This window comes from Chironomus tepperi, unplaced genomic scaffold (assembly GCF_022539635.2).
Source record: "Chironomus tepperi strain 1889 unplaced genomic scaffold, CSIRO-AGI_Ctep_v1 contig_479, whole genome shotgun sequence".
NCBI classification, from domain to species: Eukaryota; Metazoa; Arthropoda; class Insecta; order Diptera; family Chironomidae; genus Chironomus; species Chironomus tepperi.
This window is the reverse complement of record NW_027226601.1, coordinates 383,936-397,967: the sequence shown is the minus strand read 5'-3', so window position 1 is coordinate 397,967 and position 14,032 is coordinate 383,936. Positions and strand designations below refer to the sequence as shown.

General features: G+C 30.1%; 2 protein-coding genes across 4 annotated transcripts in view; one reads left to right on the top strand and one right to left on the bottom strand.

Moving 5' to 3' along the window:
• Positions 1-14,032, bottom strand: part of LOC139099693 (uncharacterized) — a 62,870-nt gene that overhangs the window by 22,418 nt on the left and 26,420 nt on the right. For 2 of the 3 annotated variants that reach the window (XM_070652220.1, XM_070652221.1), the window contains exon 2: positions 1,916-1,994. The exons of the other annotated variant lie outside the window; for it this stretch is intronic. In XM_070652220.1, the coding sequence (XP_070508321.1) occupies positions 1,916-1,992 (77 nt within the window). In that variant the 5' untranslated portion in view covers positions 1,993-1,994. The remainder of the gene's footprint in view (positions 1-1,915; positions 1,995-14,032) is intronic. 3 annotated transcript variants of the gene reach the window in all.
• Ktl (BTB/POZ domain-containing protein Ktl) lies at positions 11,065-13,940 on the top strand. The gene has a single exon (XM_070652170.1). The coding sequence runs from the start codon at positions 11,897-11,899 to the stop codon at positions 12,590-12,592; it is 696 nt and encodes a 231-aa protein (XP_070508271.1). The 5' UTR covers positions 11,065-11,896; the 3' UTR covers positions 12,593-13,940.

The following is a 14,032-nucleotide window of genomic DNA, read 5'->3' as shown; positions in this document are numbered from 1 at the left end:
GTGACATGAGATGCTAATAACTGTCTCAATTTGGATGTCTAGTATGATTTTTACGTATATTGATTTATCGAACAGAAGGTTGTCGATTATGCAAAGATACCTGAATAAATTCAATGTTTTAGAATCCTTGAATGCAGGGGCGTAGCCAAATTTTTACTAGGGGGACCTGACGGTCTCCAACCCTAACGCCACTGGTTTACTGTATGCACATAAAAATTCTAAAAATTCAAATTTTTTTCCAGTTGAATTCCAAATGCTTCACAAAACTGTGATATCTGTTGATTTACATACGAAACTCTAAAAACCAAATTTCATCAGTTAGCAGAATTGCTTCTGTAAACATTTTCGCATATTATCACGTGAGGAATAAATCAACTTCATGTTAATTGACAAACAAGGGCAAAAACTTGTTCATTTCACACATTGCATATTGTTAAATTTAATCTGCATAAAACATGCATGAAGCCACATATGCTACGCATATAAGTGGATCTACATACAGGTGAGTTACATACATACAGCTAGATGTAGTACAATGTATACATCAGTCGTTATAAATGTAATGAATGATGATGAATTGGCTACGATTGAATACGAAAAAAGGATAAAAAATGACCATTCACATTCATTTTCATGATAATAATCTTTTAACGATTTCTGAACTGTTCATTTCTACAAACGTAGGCATGATATGAAAGAATTATTGACATAGGCTAAAAAGGATGAAAGATATACATATAATGAAAAATGAAGTTAGAATGGAAAAGAAAAAAAGGCCAAAATAATTCCAAGCTCATAAATTTTCAAGAAAAATAAGAAAAATGAAATCGACGTGCCGAAGGGGTAACATTAGTCGGTGAAAAATTACCATGAATGTACTAATAGGAAGGAGTTATGAAGATAGTTATTGGTATCGATTATATTTATTTTATGAGTGCTTTGTGGTTTGAGATGGAAGGGAAGCTTAACTTTACAGAATTAAATTATAATTTGGTGCTGGATTGGCGGAAGCAAACGAAAGCGCCAGCTTTAGGGGCCATCTGAGAAAGGCCATGGATCACTGTTGATCTGTACGACAAGCGAAACAAAACAAAACAAACATGGTGCTGGATATTTTTTTTTTTTTTGTAAAAATTGAAGCATCACAATCTTGGTTTCATAAATGGATATTAGTCCCCAAGAATCCCATCTAGTCGTTCATTGAAAGCCTTCCCACCATGCTTGATGATGTTTTGTTCTAATTTTTATATAAAGCACAAACTTCGAAAATTCTCAAGTTGTCTACCCTCTACAAAAAGTATTAACCAATATTTCCAATAAATAATATGTATTATTGGTATATCTAATGATTTATGCTAAGTATATCGAACGATCTGTGGGATTTTCAAGAAAATACACAGCATAGGTTGTTTTGTATTGAAAAACAAAAATATAAATCCCTTATGAAAAATTTTATTACCAAACCATAAACTCTCATTTTTGATCCTTAGCCATAACAACGAATTAACACGTAATATTGTAATATCTATAGATCAAACTAACAAGCATAGCCAAACTATTTCAATAGATTATGCTAATTGGAAAAATAATTTTTTCATCACAACAAACGAGATAGTCCTGGGATAAATGTGTAGACACAAGGGATAACAAAATATGAGCAAAAAATAAATTCTTAGAGATACTATCATCACTCATGTTGTGTTATATCATAACATGCACTATCAAGCATAAATATAAATAATAATAAAAAACTAGTTGAGATGATATGATACAAAATTAAATTCACAAACATTCAGTGCACTCACGAGGCACGAAAGGATAGTATTTCTATGAATAAATTTCTCAATGGGTCTATCTATTGACAATCACATGCTTGACATATAATTTTTTTGATATGACACAAAAAAGCACTTACCTAGATGTCGATAATAAACGAAATGCAAGTACAGATCCGATTAATCCGATTGATTTTGGAATTTGAGAAAAGATCATAGCTTCATGAGTCAATAGAACATAAAATGAGAGACAGGATAGCACAATTGAAAATACATTTCATCCCAATTTGGACAGAGACCAAGCATTGAAAGGCGTGCATATAAAATTTATCATTTATTGTGTACCAAAGACAGCCACCGAGAAAGAGAAAATAAAAAAGAAATAAAAATTATAAAAGACTTGATACAGTAACTACACATAAACATTTGTTGTGGACATGAAAATGTGATTAAATAATAACAGAATTAAAAAGGGCTATCTACATAAAGTCACAAAACCTCAATAAATTTTATTTCATGCCAATTTTTTTTTTTTGTTTCTAGTGAATGCCTAAAGACAAAAGGAGATGGAGGGGGTCTTATATTCTATACGATGTGCTTTTATGTGACATTCTGCATAGTAAAACTTTTTTTTGTTTCTTTTTACGATTTGGCCATAAAAATACAATGAAAAAAATTTCTAAATTGCTTCACTTTATGTTTAGGATTTAATTTGTTAAAATATCTCCCACATAATCTGATTCATTATGGAATTATTCATCTCACATATCTTTAAATTCAGTAAAATATTATATCACTCAACTTAATGTAAAGCTTATTTATTCTATAAAAATATTTCAAAATATATAAAGAGATTTGCCTGAATTTTAAATGATTTTACTTGCTTTTTCGTATGTTTCAATTTTTATTTACATGAACATTTGCTGATTGTATAAAAATTTATAAAGCTCTGCAGTTATTTAGACTCACCACGCATTTGTTACTACCTACATATCTATACTGTATCCGTAAAAAAAGGCATTTTACTCTTTACGCTCACTTAAATATTTTCTCTATATTATTTATACATATATGTTAAAAATGGAAGCAAAGCATTTGGGTTTGTACAGTAAAAAAATACAATAAATTATATGTGAATCCCCTTTATGCATGTTTACATGTCTAGGATTTTTTCTGTCTTCTTCTCTGCATATTCTCTCGATCTATACTATGCTATTTGAGGGATGAAGCTGAACATTGGGAATGTAAGTTTGTGAATAGATGAGAAGGTGCTTAGGACGCATTTGTGGATTTAAATTTGCAGTAAATTCAAATAAAATACAATGAACAAATAAAAGATTTCAAACATAGAATGTATTGGACAGACAAAAGCCCCATACAAACAAAACAACGAAACAAGCCCAAATATCAATAAATCTCATCGTACGCAGGAAGATTCAGATTGTTTTACTTTACTATACTTAAATATTTAGGCATAAATTATCAATGACATCGAGAGGCAAAAGCGAATGTGTTTAATGGCGTGAAAATGGACGAGAAATTGGCAAAGCATGGAAATATTTAAGAGAAGATAGAAATTAAAGTGCCATACAGACGATGAATGAAAAAATAAAGCTTTACGTACCAAGACGAATGGAATGAAGCTCAAATTTCATGAAAAAATCTTTTATCATAAAATATGAAAGCATAAAAAGACATTTAGATACCAGCATAAAATTATCTGATTTCAAAAAGATTAATTAAGTTTTTTTTTGCTTTCCTTTTTATATCCTCAATCAGCTTTTTCATTCACGTCTATCATTTCAATGTCAACTTTTGTAGTTAGATGGTTCTGTTAGTCACGTTATTCATAGTAATAAATAATGGATATACATTTTGATGTAACATAGTTAAGGGTTTTGTCGGTTACTTAACTCGTGACATAGTTGTACCAAAAAAAAAATTATAATTCAGGATGTAGACAAGATTACATATTCTGTTTAACGCATTAACGTACGACGAATATGCAACAGTCCTGATATGTATGTATAGACATTTTAACCACAAAAAAAACCGCAAAACTTTTATGTTTACATGTACATTGATATCAAGAGCTATATGTAGCATATGGCTGTTATCATATTCTTCGTCCTCTGTGTATTTTCTGACTCTTTTGTTTATAATATGATGAAATATTCATTGTTTAACATTTTCATATATATCATATCGAAACTTTTTGGGTTGATTTTAATAAAATAATATAGTACAACATTAGCTTTAATTGGAAACAAAAGATTTTTTGTTAAAAGGATGAATTAAAACTTTTTGACATGTATTTATTTTAGAAAAAAAAACTTTTGTGCTGACATAAATCCATTCAAACGTATTCACGTAATATTACAGGAGAAATAATATTTAATTTGTTGTACTTAAAAAGTAATTAATTAATATTTGTGTTATTTTAGGTAATGGAGCAGGGATGAAAAGTTGTGTGGTTTAGTATTGCTTTATTTTTGTACGAGTTTCTCAAAAATTCTGGATTTTGACACAACATTAAACTACGTGTTTCTCTTAAAGTGGGACAATATGTGTCAATTGTCCTTAAATGAGATCACATTAACTGAGTTCTAAAACATCAGATACTCCATTAGAGCAGTATAAGCATCAATAACCCTATTGCTTCCCTAAGGGTATTGATACGCAATATATGGGAATCGTCAACTTGGAACATCAAGGACTAACGAGGTTCATAGGCTTCATACGCATGTCTAGCTGGCCATTCTAGCTCCACACTAAGTTACGAAAGGCTTATAACCTTCATAACCGAATCAAATCTACACAAGAAACAAATACGGAGCAACGGATGAATCAATCTACGACGACCTTTAGTTCACGGTTTTTTAAAGTTTTAACTCAACAAGATGCTTTTTGGAAAAATGCGAGTAAAAGAAAACCTGGTAGACCTAGTGCCCTTGGTAATCGTCTAATCGCACTAGTAATCGCATCAGATTCAAAAGTTTTGTTAAAACCCTACACTTCATAATGGATGAAATCATCAAAAACCAATTCAGCAACACCGTGAACACTATCCAGTTATAGTTTCTAGTCCTTAAACGGAATTACTCAGTACATATGAGAAAAAATAAATCTTGTAAGTGATATTTTATGTTAAAAAAAGTTGTAATAGCTATTGCCAAGTAATTTTATTTAAAAACTTGTTGAAGCTTGTTTCTTCATCATGAGAATGAATCATGGCTTTTACCACATGATGAATGTAAAGCTTTAATTTTTGCAAATAATATTTATGAGCCCTTGAAAATCTTTAGTCAGAAATTTATTCATTTAATGGATGTTCATGGGCCTTTTTTTATTACACTTATGTGACAAGAAAGTTTACCCATCATCATTTTTCATGGACGCATCATTGAGATTAGATCGCTAAAAATTTAAATCAATTCCCCTTTTATTTATTCTGTGTTCTTTATCTCTCTGTGACAAGAACATGATTGCCGAAGAAAATATGATGGAAAACTTTTTTTTTTCTTATTCCTTCGATCTTTTCATTCTTCTTTTGTTTTGCCTTCTTGAATCGTCGAGACTCCGAGACAAAATGTGTCTCAAAAGAATACGATGGGAAAAAAATATATTCATCATGAATAAAAAATGTAAAAAGAAAGAGGGAAAAGAAAAACTTTCTTCATGTCATTGGGCATCGACAGTAAGAGGCATCAACAAACAGTTGAAAAGCATATAGAAGCGAAATAATAAGAAGAAATTTATTGAAGTCAAGTAATGTTAAAAGCAAATCGATTTGTATGTGAAGGAGTTGGGGAAAAAGAGTCCATTTTTGTGCTTTTATGCAAATGTTCATGCTTGTATCACTGCATAAATCCTTTCATGTTAGATTTTTTGTTCCTTTTGATTTCAAGAACTTTTGACTTTTTTTGAGTTCTTTGAACTTTTGTAAACTTCTGTAAAAGGTTCTATTTGCTTAATTTAAGGTTTAATTGAGTTACATGCTTACATAGTCTGGCCAAGAAAATCACAAGAGATTTTAAAGTAAATAACAGTTTACCGACTCAAATTACAAATCAACAGAAGAGCTAAATATATCTCACATAATTAGCTATTGATGTTATGCCAAAATATGGACCAATTTGCAAATTTTTCATTTGAAACATTTTTACTCTAAATTCAGAATACAGGCAGAACTTGTTCACAAAAAAAAATGGTAATGACCTTCAAGCATACATTTTGCGTTTGTATCTTGCATTTGTAAAAGGAAACAAAAAAATTCAAATGTAAATGGTTTGAGGGGAAATAATGTGATGAAATATAATGACTTTTTCGGAAATCATTAGATCCCAACAAAATATCCATGTTCTAATGAATGTTAGCTTTTAATATAAATTGAGTTCATCCATTAGAAATTAGACATTTTTCCTTTTTTTATCGTACGAGTATAATAGTAAATTGAAACAGCACCAGCTAAAAATGGCAATCATCTTCAAAACGGATATGAGTCTTAATAACTTTAATGTTAAAAGGAAAATGGATAAAGAAGGTAATGTACATAAAAATTCATGTAGACGACATGCATATTATCCACTATCAACTTCCTATTTCTTTCTTTATTATATTTATCTCAGCTAGTCAGAAAAGAAAGGAAGCATTTCATTTTAGTTTAATGCCTTTTTTTTCAACTTTTTCTGAAGAATTGTAAATGTGAAGGCGTAATGAGTTGCTATCATCTGCATTTTATATGCTACTTTTTTATGTATAAGCAACTAAAATGATGTTAAACGCAGAGCGGCATGTCATTTATGTCTAGAACTGCTGCAGTATCATTAGCATTTCTGTACAATTTCATGATGATGGCAGTACATACAGTAAATACGAACATGTAAGTAAGAATGAATGCGATGAAAGGAAGGTTTTTTCGGAGAACATTAACATAATTTGAATGTTGGACCTTATTATCTTATAAATGTAGAATGAGTATAGAAGCAAAATAATCAACCTAATTTACATCACACAGTTCGGCTTCAACCTTTGCAGTGAAATACAACAGAATTTAAATATAAACTGTATGTGGGATTCGAAGTAGGTATTGAAATCATCATTTGGTTCTACAAAAGAGCTATGCTAATTTCTTCGTTGCAGTAAAAAATTATCTTAATTAAAATAAGAAATAGAAGATTATATTTACAGATATGACAACTGGCATGCATAAACGATGATCAAGACTTGCAAGGAATAAAGCCCGCGCAACCTGATAAGTTCACTGATGGAATATAAACACTTTTGTCTGTTCAGATATTTTCAGAATAGCTTAAGATCCAACATAAAAGAAAATGTATGTAAAGTCCATGTGATGTAAACGTCTAAAACGATGAAATAAAACTTTCAAGACATAAACAACAGCACACACCATGGATATTCAGATGATGTATATAAAATAATCTAATCTGTTCCATTTTTCACACACATAAAAAGCAATTTAATTTTTTATAGTTTTATTTTCTTATATTCTCCCATGATTTTATGTCACCTTATCAAAGATCCTTCCATCCTTTTGCATAATTAAGTTTCTCAAGTCATCATCAATATAGTATATGGAAAAATTCTTTTCAGCTTTAGCCTTAAAGCATCAACATATACTGTGTAATAGAACCCATACAACTACATTTTATTTATATTTTATTCTCATGTATCGCAAATATGGGCTTTATGGATTAGATAGACGAAGAAGAAGAAAAGCCATTAAGCTTCACACAGAAGAAAAAAAAAAGTGGCAACAACAATTTAGCGTAATATTCCATTTCGTTCAATTATGCAGAATAGTAGAAGAAAGCACAACATTGACTTAACTTAATAGCAGCATCATGGTTATATGAAGTGTGAATTGGCAAAAGGTAGCAATGAAAAAAGTCATCGCAAAGGTAATAAAATCTAAAATTTATGAAAGTTGACATTAATTTATTATACCTGACAGAGAGCGAATGAAATAAATTACAAATCTAAATCAATTCTTAATTATGTACAATTAGGTAAGTACTTTTGAATGAGAGATTAAGTTTAGGATGTCAAATTTGACTTGATGAGGGATAAAAAATAATTTAAAAAGTTTTGACAGGCAATAAAGTGCTGGTTTCATCAATTTACTTGGAGTTGAAGTAAAGGCATTATGAGAAGCAGAAACAAAGAAATTCAATAACATAACTTTATGTGTTACACCATAACATATGCCCGATGCATAAACATCATAAAACGTATCGAAGCAATATTTTTCAAGATTGTAAGGATACACTGCAGGAGTGTAACCAAGGGGGAGGGGGTGGGAGCTAAATGTGATAGGTCAACCTTCCGAGAATTGGAAAATCGTTTGTACAGAACAATCAAGATCGATCGAGTCCACCCTCTAATATTTTCCTGGATACGCCCCTGATACACTGTATTTATAATATACACTTTTGGTTCCAATGTCACGATTCAATAAACGTGATACTACAGTATGTTTTTTTCTGTTTATTTTTGTGTATTTTCAATTTCTGTCTTTATGCTTAGTATATCATTTTATGTCATAATTTTCACATTACAGACGATAGCAGATTTGAAATGTGTCTTCTTGAACATTATGTTGAGTGGAAAATAATAAAGACTGGATAATTTCAGACACAAGCGGTAACTTATTTCAATATAAATTGATATTTTTTGAGATTGTTGCTAAAAATAAGTTGGAAGATCTAAAGCGCTTTAACAAACTAAATATTTAGGCATTCATTAAAGATTCACCGTCACCAAATTCACTTATGTCCGGAAACTCAATTCAATGTGATTTCAAATGGAAACGTTTTCAAAAAAGGAAGAAATTTCAATGTTTATACACCAAGAAGCAAGTGACTTATTCAGCACTTAACGGTTATTTAAAAATATATGTCTACTCAACGTTTATATAAATACTTTACAAAACCCTCAACAAATTTGATCGAAAAGGTCGCAAAACACTGTTATCTGATGATCAATTCTATACAATCCTCTTTTCTTTAATACCGAAATAGAATCAAATCAATTGATTGCGACGAGAAAAAAGTGAACATGTGCTAAGGGGAATGAGGACATAATTTTTATTTCATTTCATTTGCTCTGAGACATTTGAAATGTCCTCAAATCCTCTATTTCGTGTTTCTTGTACAAATTTTATATACATTTTCTCTATACTTTAATCAATTCTGTTGCTGCTAACGTTTCTCATGTCAAAGTAGCTGTTATCTGCTCATTTATTTTTTCTTCTTCCTCAATTGTTCATCTATCGAATTTTTCTCTCCTACCGTTCTGGCTTTACAATCAATAAATATATAGAAAAAGGAAGAATGTAGTGACAATCAATATGGATAGCATATTTCACATATTTATTTCCTTTTTATTGCAAGTAAAGAAGTAACACATAACAAAAGGAAGGTCTTTCTTCCTTCACTATATATTCGTATTTGATAAATATAAAATTTACTTTATTTATTCACTATATGTGCCTTTCATTTTCACATATGTATGTAAGGATAAAGAGTCGAATGAAAACTTTGTCATTCTTTCATATATACGCACTGAATTATGTGCCATTGACATTAGAAAGGAAGAAAGCATGGCAAAAAAATTCAAATACACGCACATCACATATGTTGCTTTTATTCTTAACTTTTCATACAATTTTACAAATGTGCTTTCCGCACCTCATATGTAAGCTTTTTCTGCTTTCCTTTTTTACCATCAGATATTTTTGGATATTATCATAACTAGCACATTAAAACTGTTGATGAAAGGACAGTCTCGGAAATTAAAAAAAAGCAGAAATCATATTTTTTTGGACGTTCAACTCAAACAGGTAGATTAATGGTTTGTGGTGTCCAATGACACTTCTCAGCAATTTCTAAATGATTAGCGACATCAAAAATAGCAATTTTCTCATTAAAAGTTAATTTCTTGTAAGTCATACTGTTTAATTATAATTACACTCGTTATACAAGCCATAATACTAATATTCTTGGCATGAACTTATTTAATTATATTAATTTGTTTTAAGCATAACCGCCATTACTTATTTCATCTTCATTATAACTTTCATTGTTATAGTTTAACGACTTTTTGTGTAGTTTTTTTATTTCTGTATAAAATCAACTTTTTGCACGTGTTTTCTATTCTTAATTCAATTTTCTATTGAAAAAGCTTTTTATATCACACAAAACTTTTTTGCTATCCCCAAATTTAAAAGTTTCCAAAAAACTTCAAATCCACATTATTCATCTTATGTATTGTAAAAAAAGAAATCATAACGTACCATATGTCGTATACGTAAGCGTAATATTCAACAACTACGTACACATCAGTATGGTCTATAAATGTGAGAGAGAAGCAAAAAACCTCTGCCAACATGTTAAGTATTTCGAACAAAAAAAAAAAAAGCAACAACGACAAGTGAGAAGAGGAAGAAAAAATAGTTTGAAATATATGTATATTTTTTCATGAATAAAATGTATGAGGCCTACGACAAATTATTGATCGAATTGGGATGCTGCGCGCATGATAGGCAGCAAAAAAAGCGAAGAGAAAAAAAAAGCAAAGCAAGTAAAAAAAAAATAATTTTTAGCACTGAGGAAAATGAACACAAAATATGTGTTATGTGTGAAAGAAAATAAATGTATGTTTTCGCTACTTACGAAGTGAGTGCCAGCAGCAGTCAGAAAGCAAACAAGTAATAGGTGGAATTGAGGAAAAAAGGAGCATGGATGAAGCTGCACATATGGAATGACGAGAAAAAATGATAATTTCGAATTTTCTATATTCGAAAAAAAAATACTCTCTAAATGATATCCCATTTTCCCTCCATCTCCTCTCTACCCCATCATCTTTACTTTTCATATTTTTATCACTGAATCTCTTACTCAACGTCTTCTTTTTCTTATTTTCCTTTTTTTCTGTAAATTTCATTATAGATAGAGCGATTTCCCAATATATACAATATATACATGTTTGGACTCTGATAACGCCAGAGTACCCCATTCGTAAGGAAGAGAAAAAAAAAATTAAGTACCGAGGAACCGAAAATCATCATCTCATTGTAGCTTTCAACTTCGTAAAGTGAGTGCAAAAAGGGAAAAAAAGTGAAAAAAAAGTAATTTGAGGAAGAGCAGGAACTAAAAAGAAAAAGTATTAAAAAAGAGAGAGAGCTTCTCAATTTTCAAAACACAATTCGGCTCTCACATGCGCACAATTTACTCATCAGATGTAAAAAGCTTTTGTGAAAAAAAATTTTTTTCTTTCCATCAAAATCAGTTGCGATTAAGACGCGTTTGCTTCCAGTTTAATTTTGGGAAAAGCTCCCTTCCGTTGAGCACAAAAAATACAAATTTATATAAAATAAATAATAAAAAAAATAGTTAAAAAACGACTTAAAAATTATTCATTTCATTTCATTAGCTGAATCATTCTGTTAAGTTACTTCAACATTAACTGATTTCATTCAATGTGAACAGTAAAAGCGGTTTATTAGAGTGGAATTGAAAGGAAAAACATTTTTTTTTTTGGCAAAAGAGAAAAAATAAATGAAAATTTTTTAAATGAATTTTCTCACGCATTGAGAAGAAAAAGAGAGAAAAAAAGTTAAAGTGAATGGTTGCATGGTGGATAAGAAAGTAAAGATATTTCATTGAGAAAAAGCGCTATTATACAAATAATAATTCAAGATTGATATTCCATCACTTAAAGTACGAGGAAAGAAAAAAAAGAGAATTTTCTCATCGGCATATGTATACATAAAGTAAAAGGAGAAAAAAAAACCATAAGAAATAGGCACATTGTATGTATACAAGAATTTTTATAGTGTGTGCGTGATTATATACAATCTAATATACGATACACAAACTGACTGAGGAAGCAAAGTCAATGTGAAAAGAAAAACGTATTACTTGCTATGCAAATCTGAGAGGAACACACAAAAATAAAAGAAGAAGAAATTTAGAAGGAAATTGTGGATACAGTCGACATACATAGACATACCCTTTTCAAGCACCAATAAAACTTTTCTATTTAGAAGAAATTAAAACTGATTGTGCGGTAATATATTTTACATATAATAGAGTATCAACATGGGTGACTTTCCAGCAATGCTCGAGTTAAATGTTGGTGGTGTTCACTATACAACAAAATTAAAGACATTACTAAGTGAGCCAAATACACTCATTTATGAGATGTTTACAGGAAAACCAAGCGATATAATTAAAGATGCCAAAGGACGTTATTTTATCGATCGTGATGGTGTTTTATTTCGTTACATATTGGATTATTTAAGAGACTCTGCCATATCATTACCGGAAGGATTTCGTGAAAAAGAGCGCTTGAAGCAAGAGGCAGAACATTTTCGATTAGCTGGCTTGACAAAAACGCTAAATCAATTGACTGAAAATCGACCACCTGGCTGCATAACTGTCGGTTATCGTGGCAGTTTCCAATTTGGCAAGGATGGCTTAGCAGATGTTAAATTCAGAAAATTATCTCGTTTGCTTATCTGTGGACGTGTTGCTCTATGTCGTGAAGTATTTGGTGACACATTAAATGAGTCACGTGATCCAGATCATGGCGGTCCAGATCGCTATACGTCACGATTCTTTTTAAAGCATACGTTCATTGAACAAGCATTCGATGATCTTCAAAAGAGCGGTTTTCGATTAGCTGGAAGTTGTGGCTCTGGAACATCTGGTTCATCAACAGATCTCAAACCAGGTGTTGATTCTGAAGAAAATCGATGGAATCACTACAATGAATTTGTATTCATCCGCGATTAAATTTGAAAAATTATCTTTCATCACTTCTTGTTTTTCCTTTTTGTGAGTTAATCGGACAAAAAAAAAGTTCTCCAGCAGCTAATTTTATGCTTCATCATAGTCATCAAAGTCATTCAGCACACTTACTTTACTTACACAGTGACACTTTCATTAAGAAGAAAGACAGGAAAGGAAAAAAGAATCATAAAAAATACTTTTTTTTTCTTACATGCCATTACGTTATTATTATTGATGTTCACCCTTCTTTGAACCAAGAAAAGAATCATCCCAATTGAGAGGGTGGCATGTCTCACACCATGTAAAAAGAATGAAATGTTTCGTCTTTTTTTTTCATTCAACCATTGTCATTATCATTTCGATTCGTCGAGAGACCATTCACAGAGATTCAATAAGAAAAAAAAAATATAAAAGGCAAGAAAGCAACAGTTTTCAAACAATGTGTATGAAAAGGAAGCACAAAAAAAAAACGAGGAAGAGGAGAGAAAAAAAGCATACAATGAAGAAGAATGAAGAATAGCATGGAAAGAAGGCAAAAAAACAAATCTTTTTCTTTCAATTCCAAACATCTTCTTGTATCATTTTTATTTTTAATCATCATCATCAAAGGAAGTAGACAAGAAATTTCTACATCATCATTTGATCATTCAGCAAGCACACAATTCAATGAAAATCAACCATCTTCTTAATATCAGAATACAGCAAAGAAAAATAATAAAAAAAAAATCTCAGTAGTTGTACAATAGTGGATATACATTAAATAAATCAGAAAAGTGATGTGAACGTGGAAACATACGAGTTAAAAAAAAGTATTTAATAATCCAAGGGGAATGAATCCAAAGAATAAATTTTCTCTAAGACATTTAATAAAGTTAATTGAGTGATTTGAAATCAAAACTGAACATGTTGAAGTTAATGAAAAATTATAAAATTTGTGGAATCAACACTATTAGAAACTTTCTTATAGTTTCGAGAAATTCTGGAAATTTCAAGGTACTTTTTTTTGGGAAATTTTCAGAAGCTTAATAAATTTTTAAGAGATTTTTAGAAAGCTTCTTAAGTGAATAAGATTCAAGTAGAGCAGATAATGTGAAGGTTTAGGAGAGTTCTAATAAAAATGGTAAATCATCTAATTTGGATCATTAGGTAAAAAAAAAATATTCAAAAAGAACCAATTTTTACCATGATTAATATATCATGAGCCCAACTTCTCTACTTTTTCTAGAATTTGTGTATGAGAAAGTCTTCAATTTTGCAAAATTTTGCTTTAAAATCAAAAAATCTATAACTTATTAAATATTTTATGAGAAAAATCAAATCAATCTATCCCCCTTAGTTAATAATATAAAAAATTGCAATGATTAAGAAAAATGATTAAAAAAAATTTATTTATAATATTAAACAAAAAAAAAAATAAAAAAGAAATGAAAAAATTATGTGTAT

Bases quoted from the DNA above. Each gene is read 5' to 3' on its own strand.
- Ktl (XM_070652170.1), top strand. From the start codon at position 11,897: ATGGGTGACTTTCCAGCAATGCTCGAGTTAAATGTTGGTGGTGTTCAC.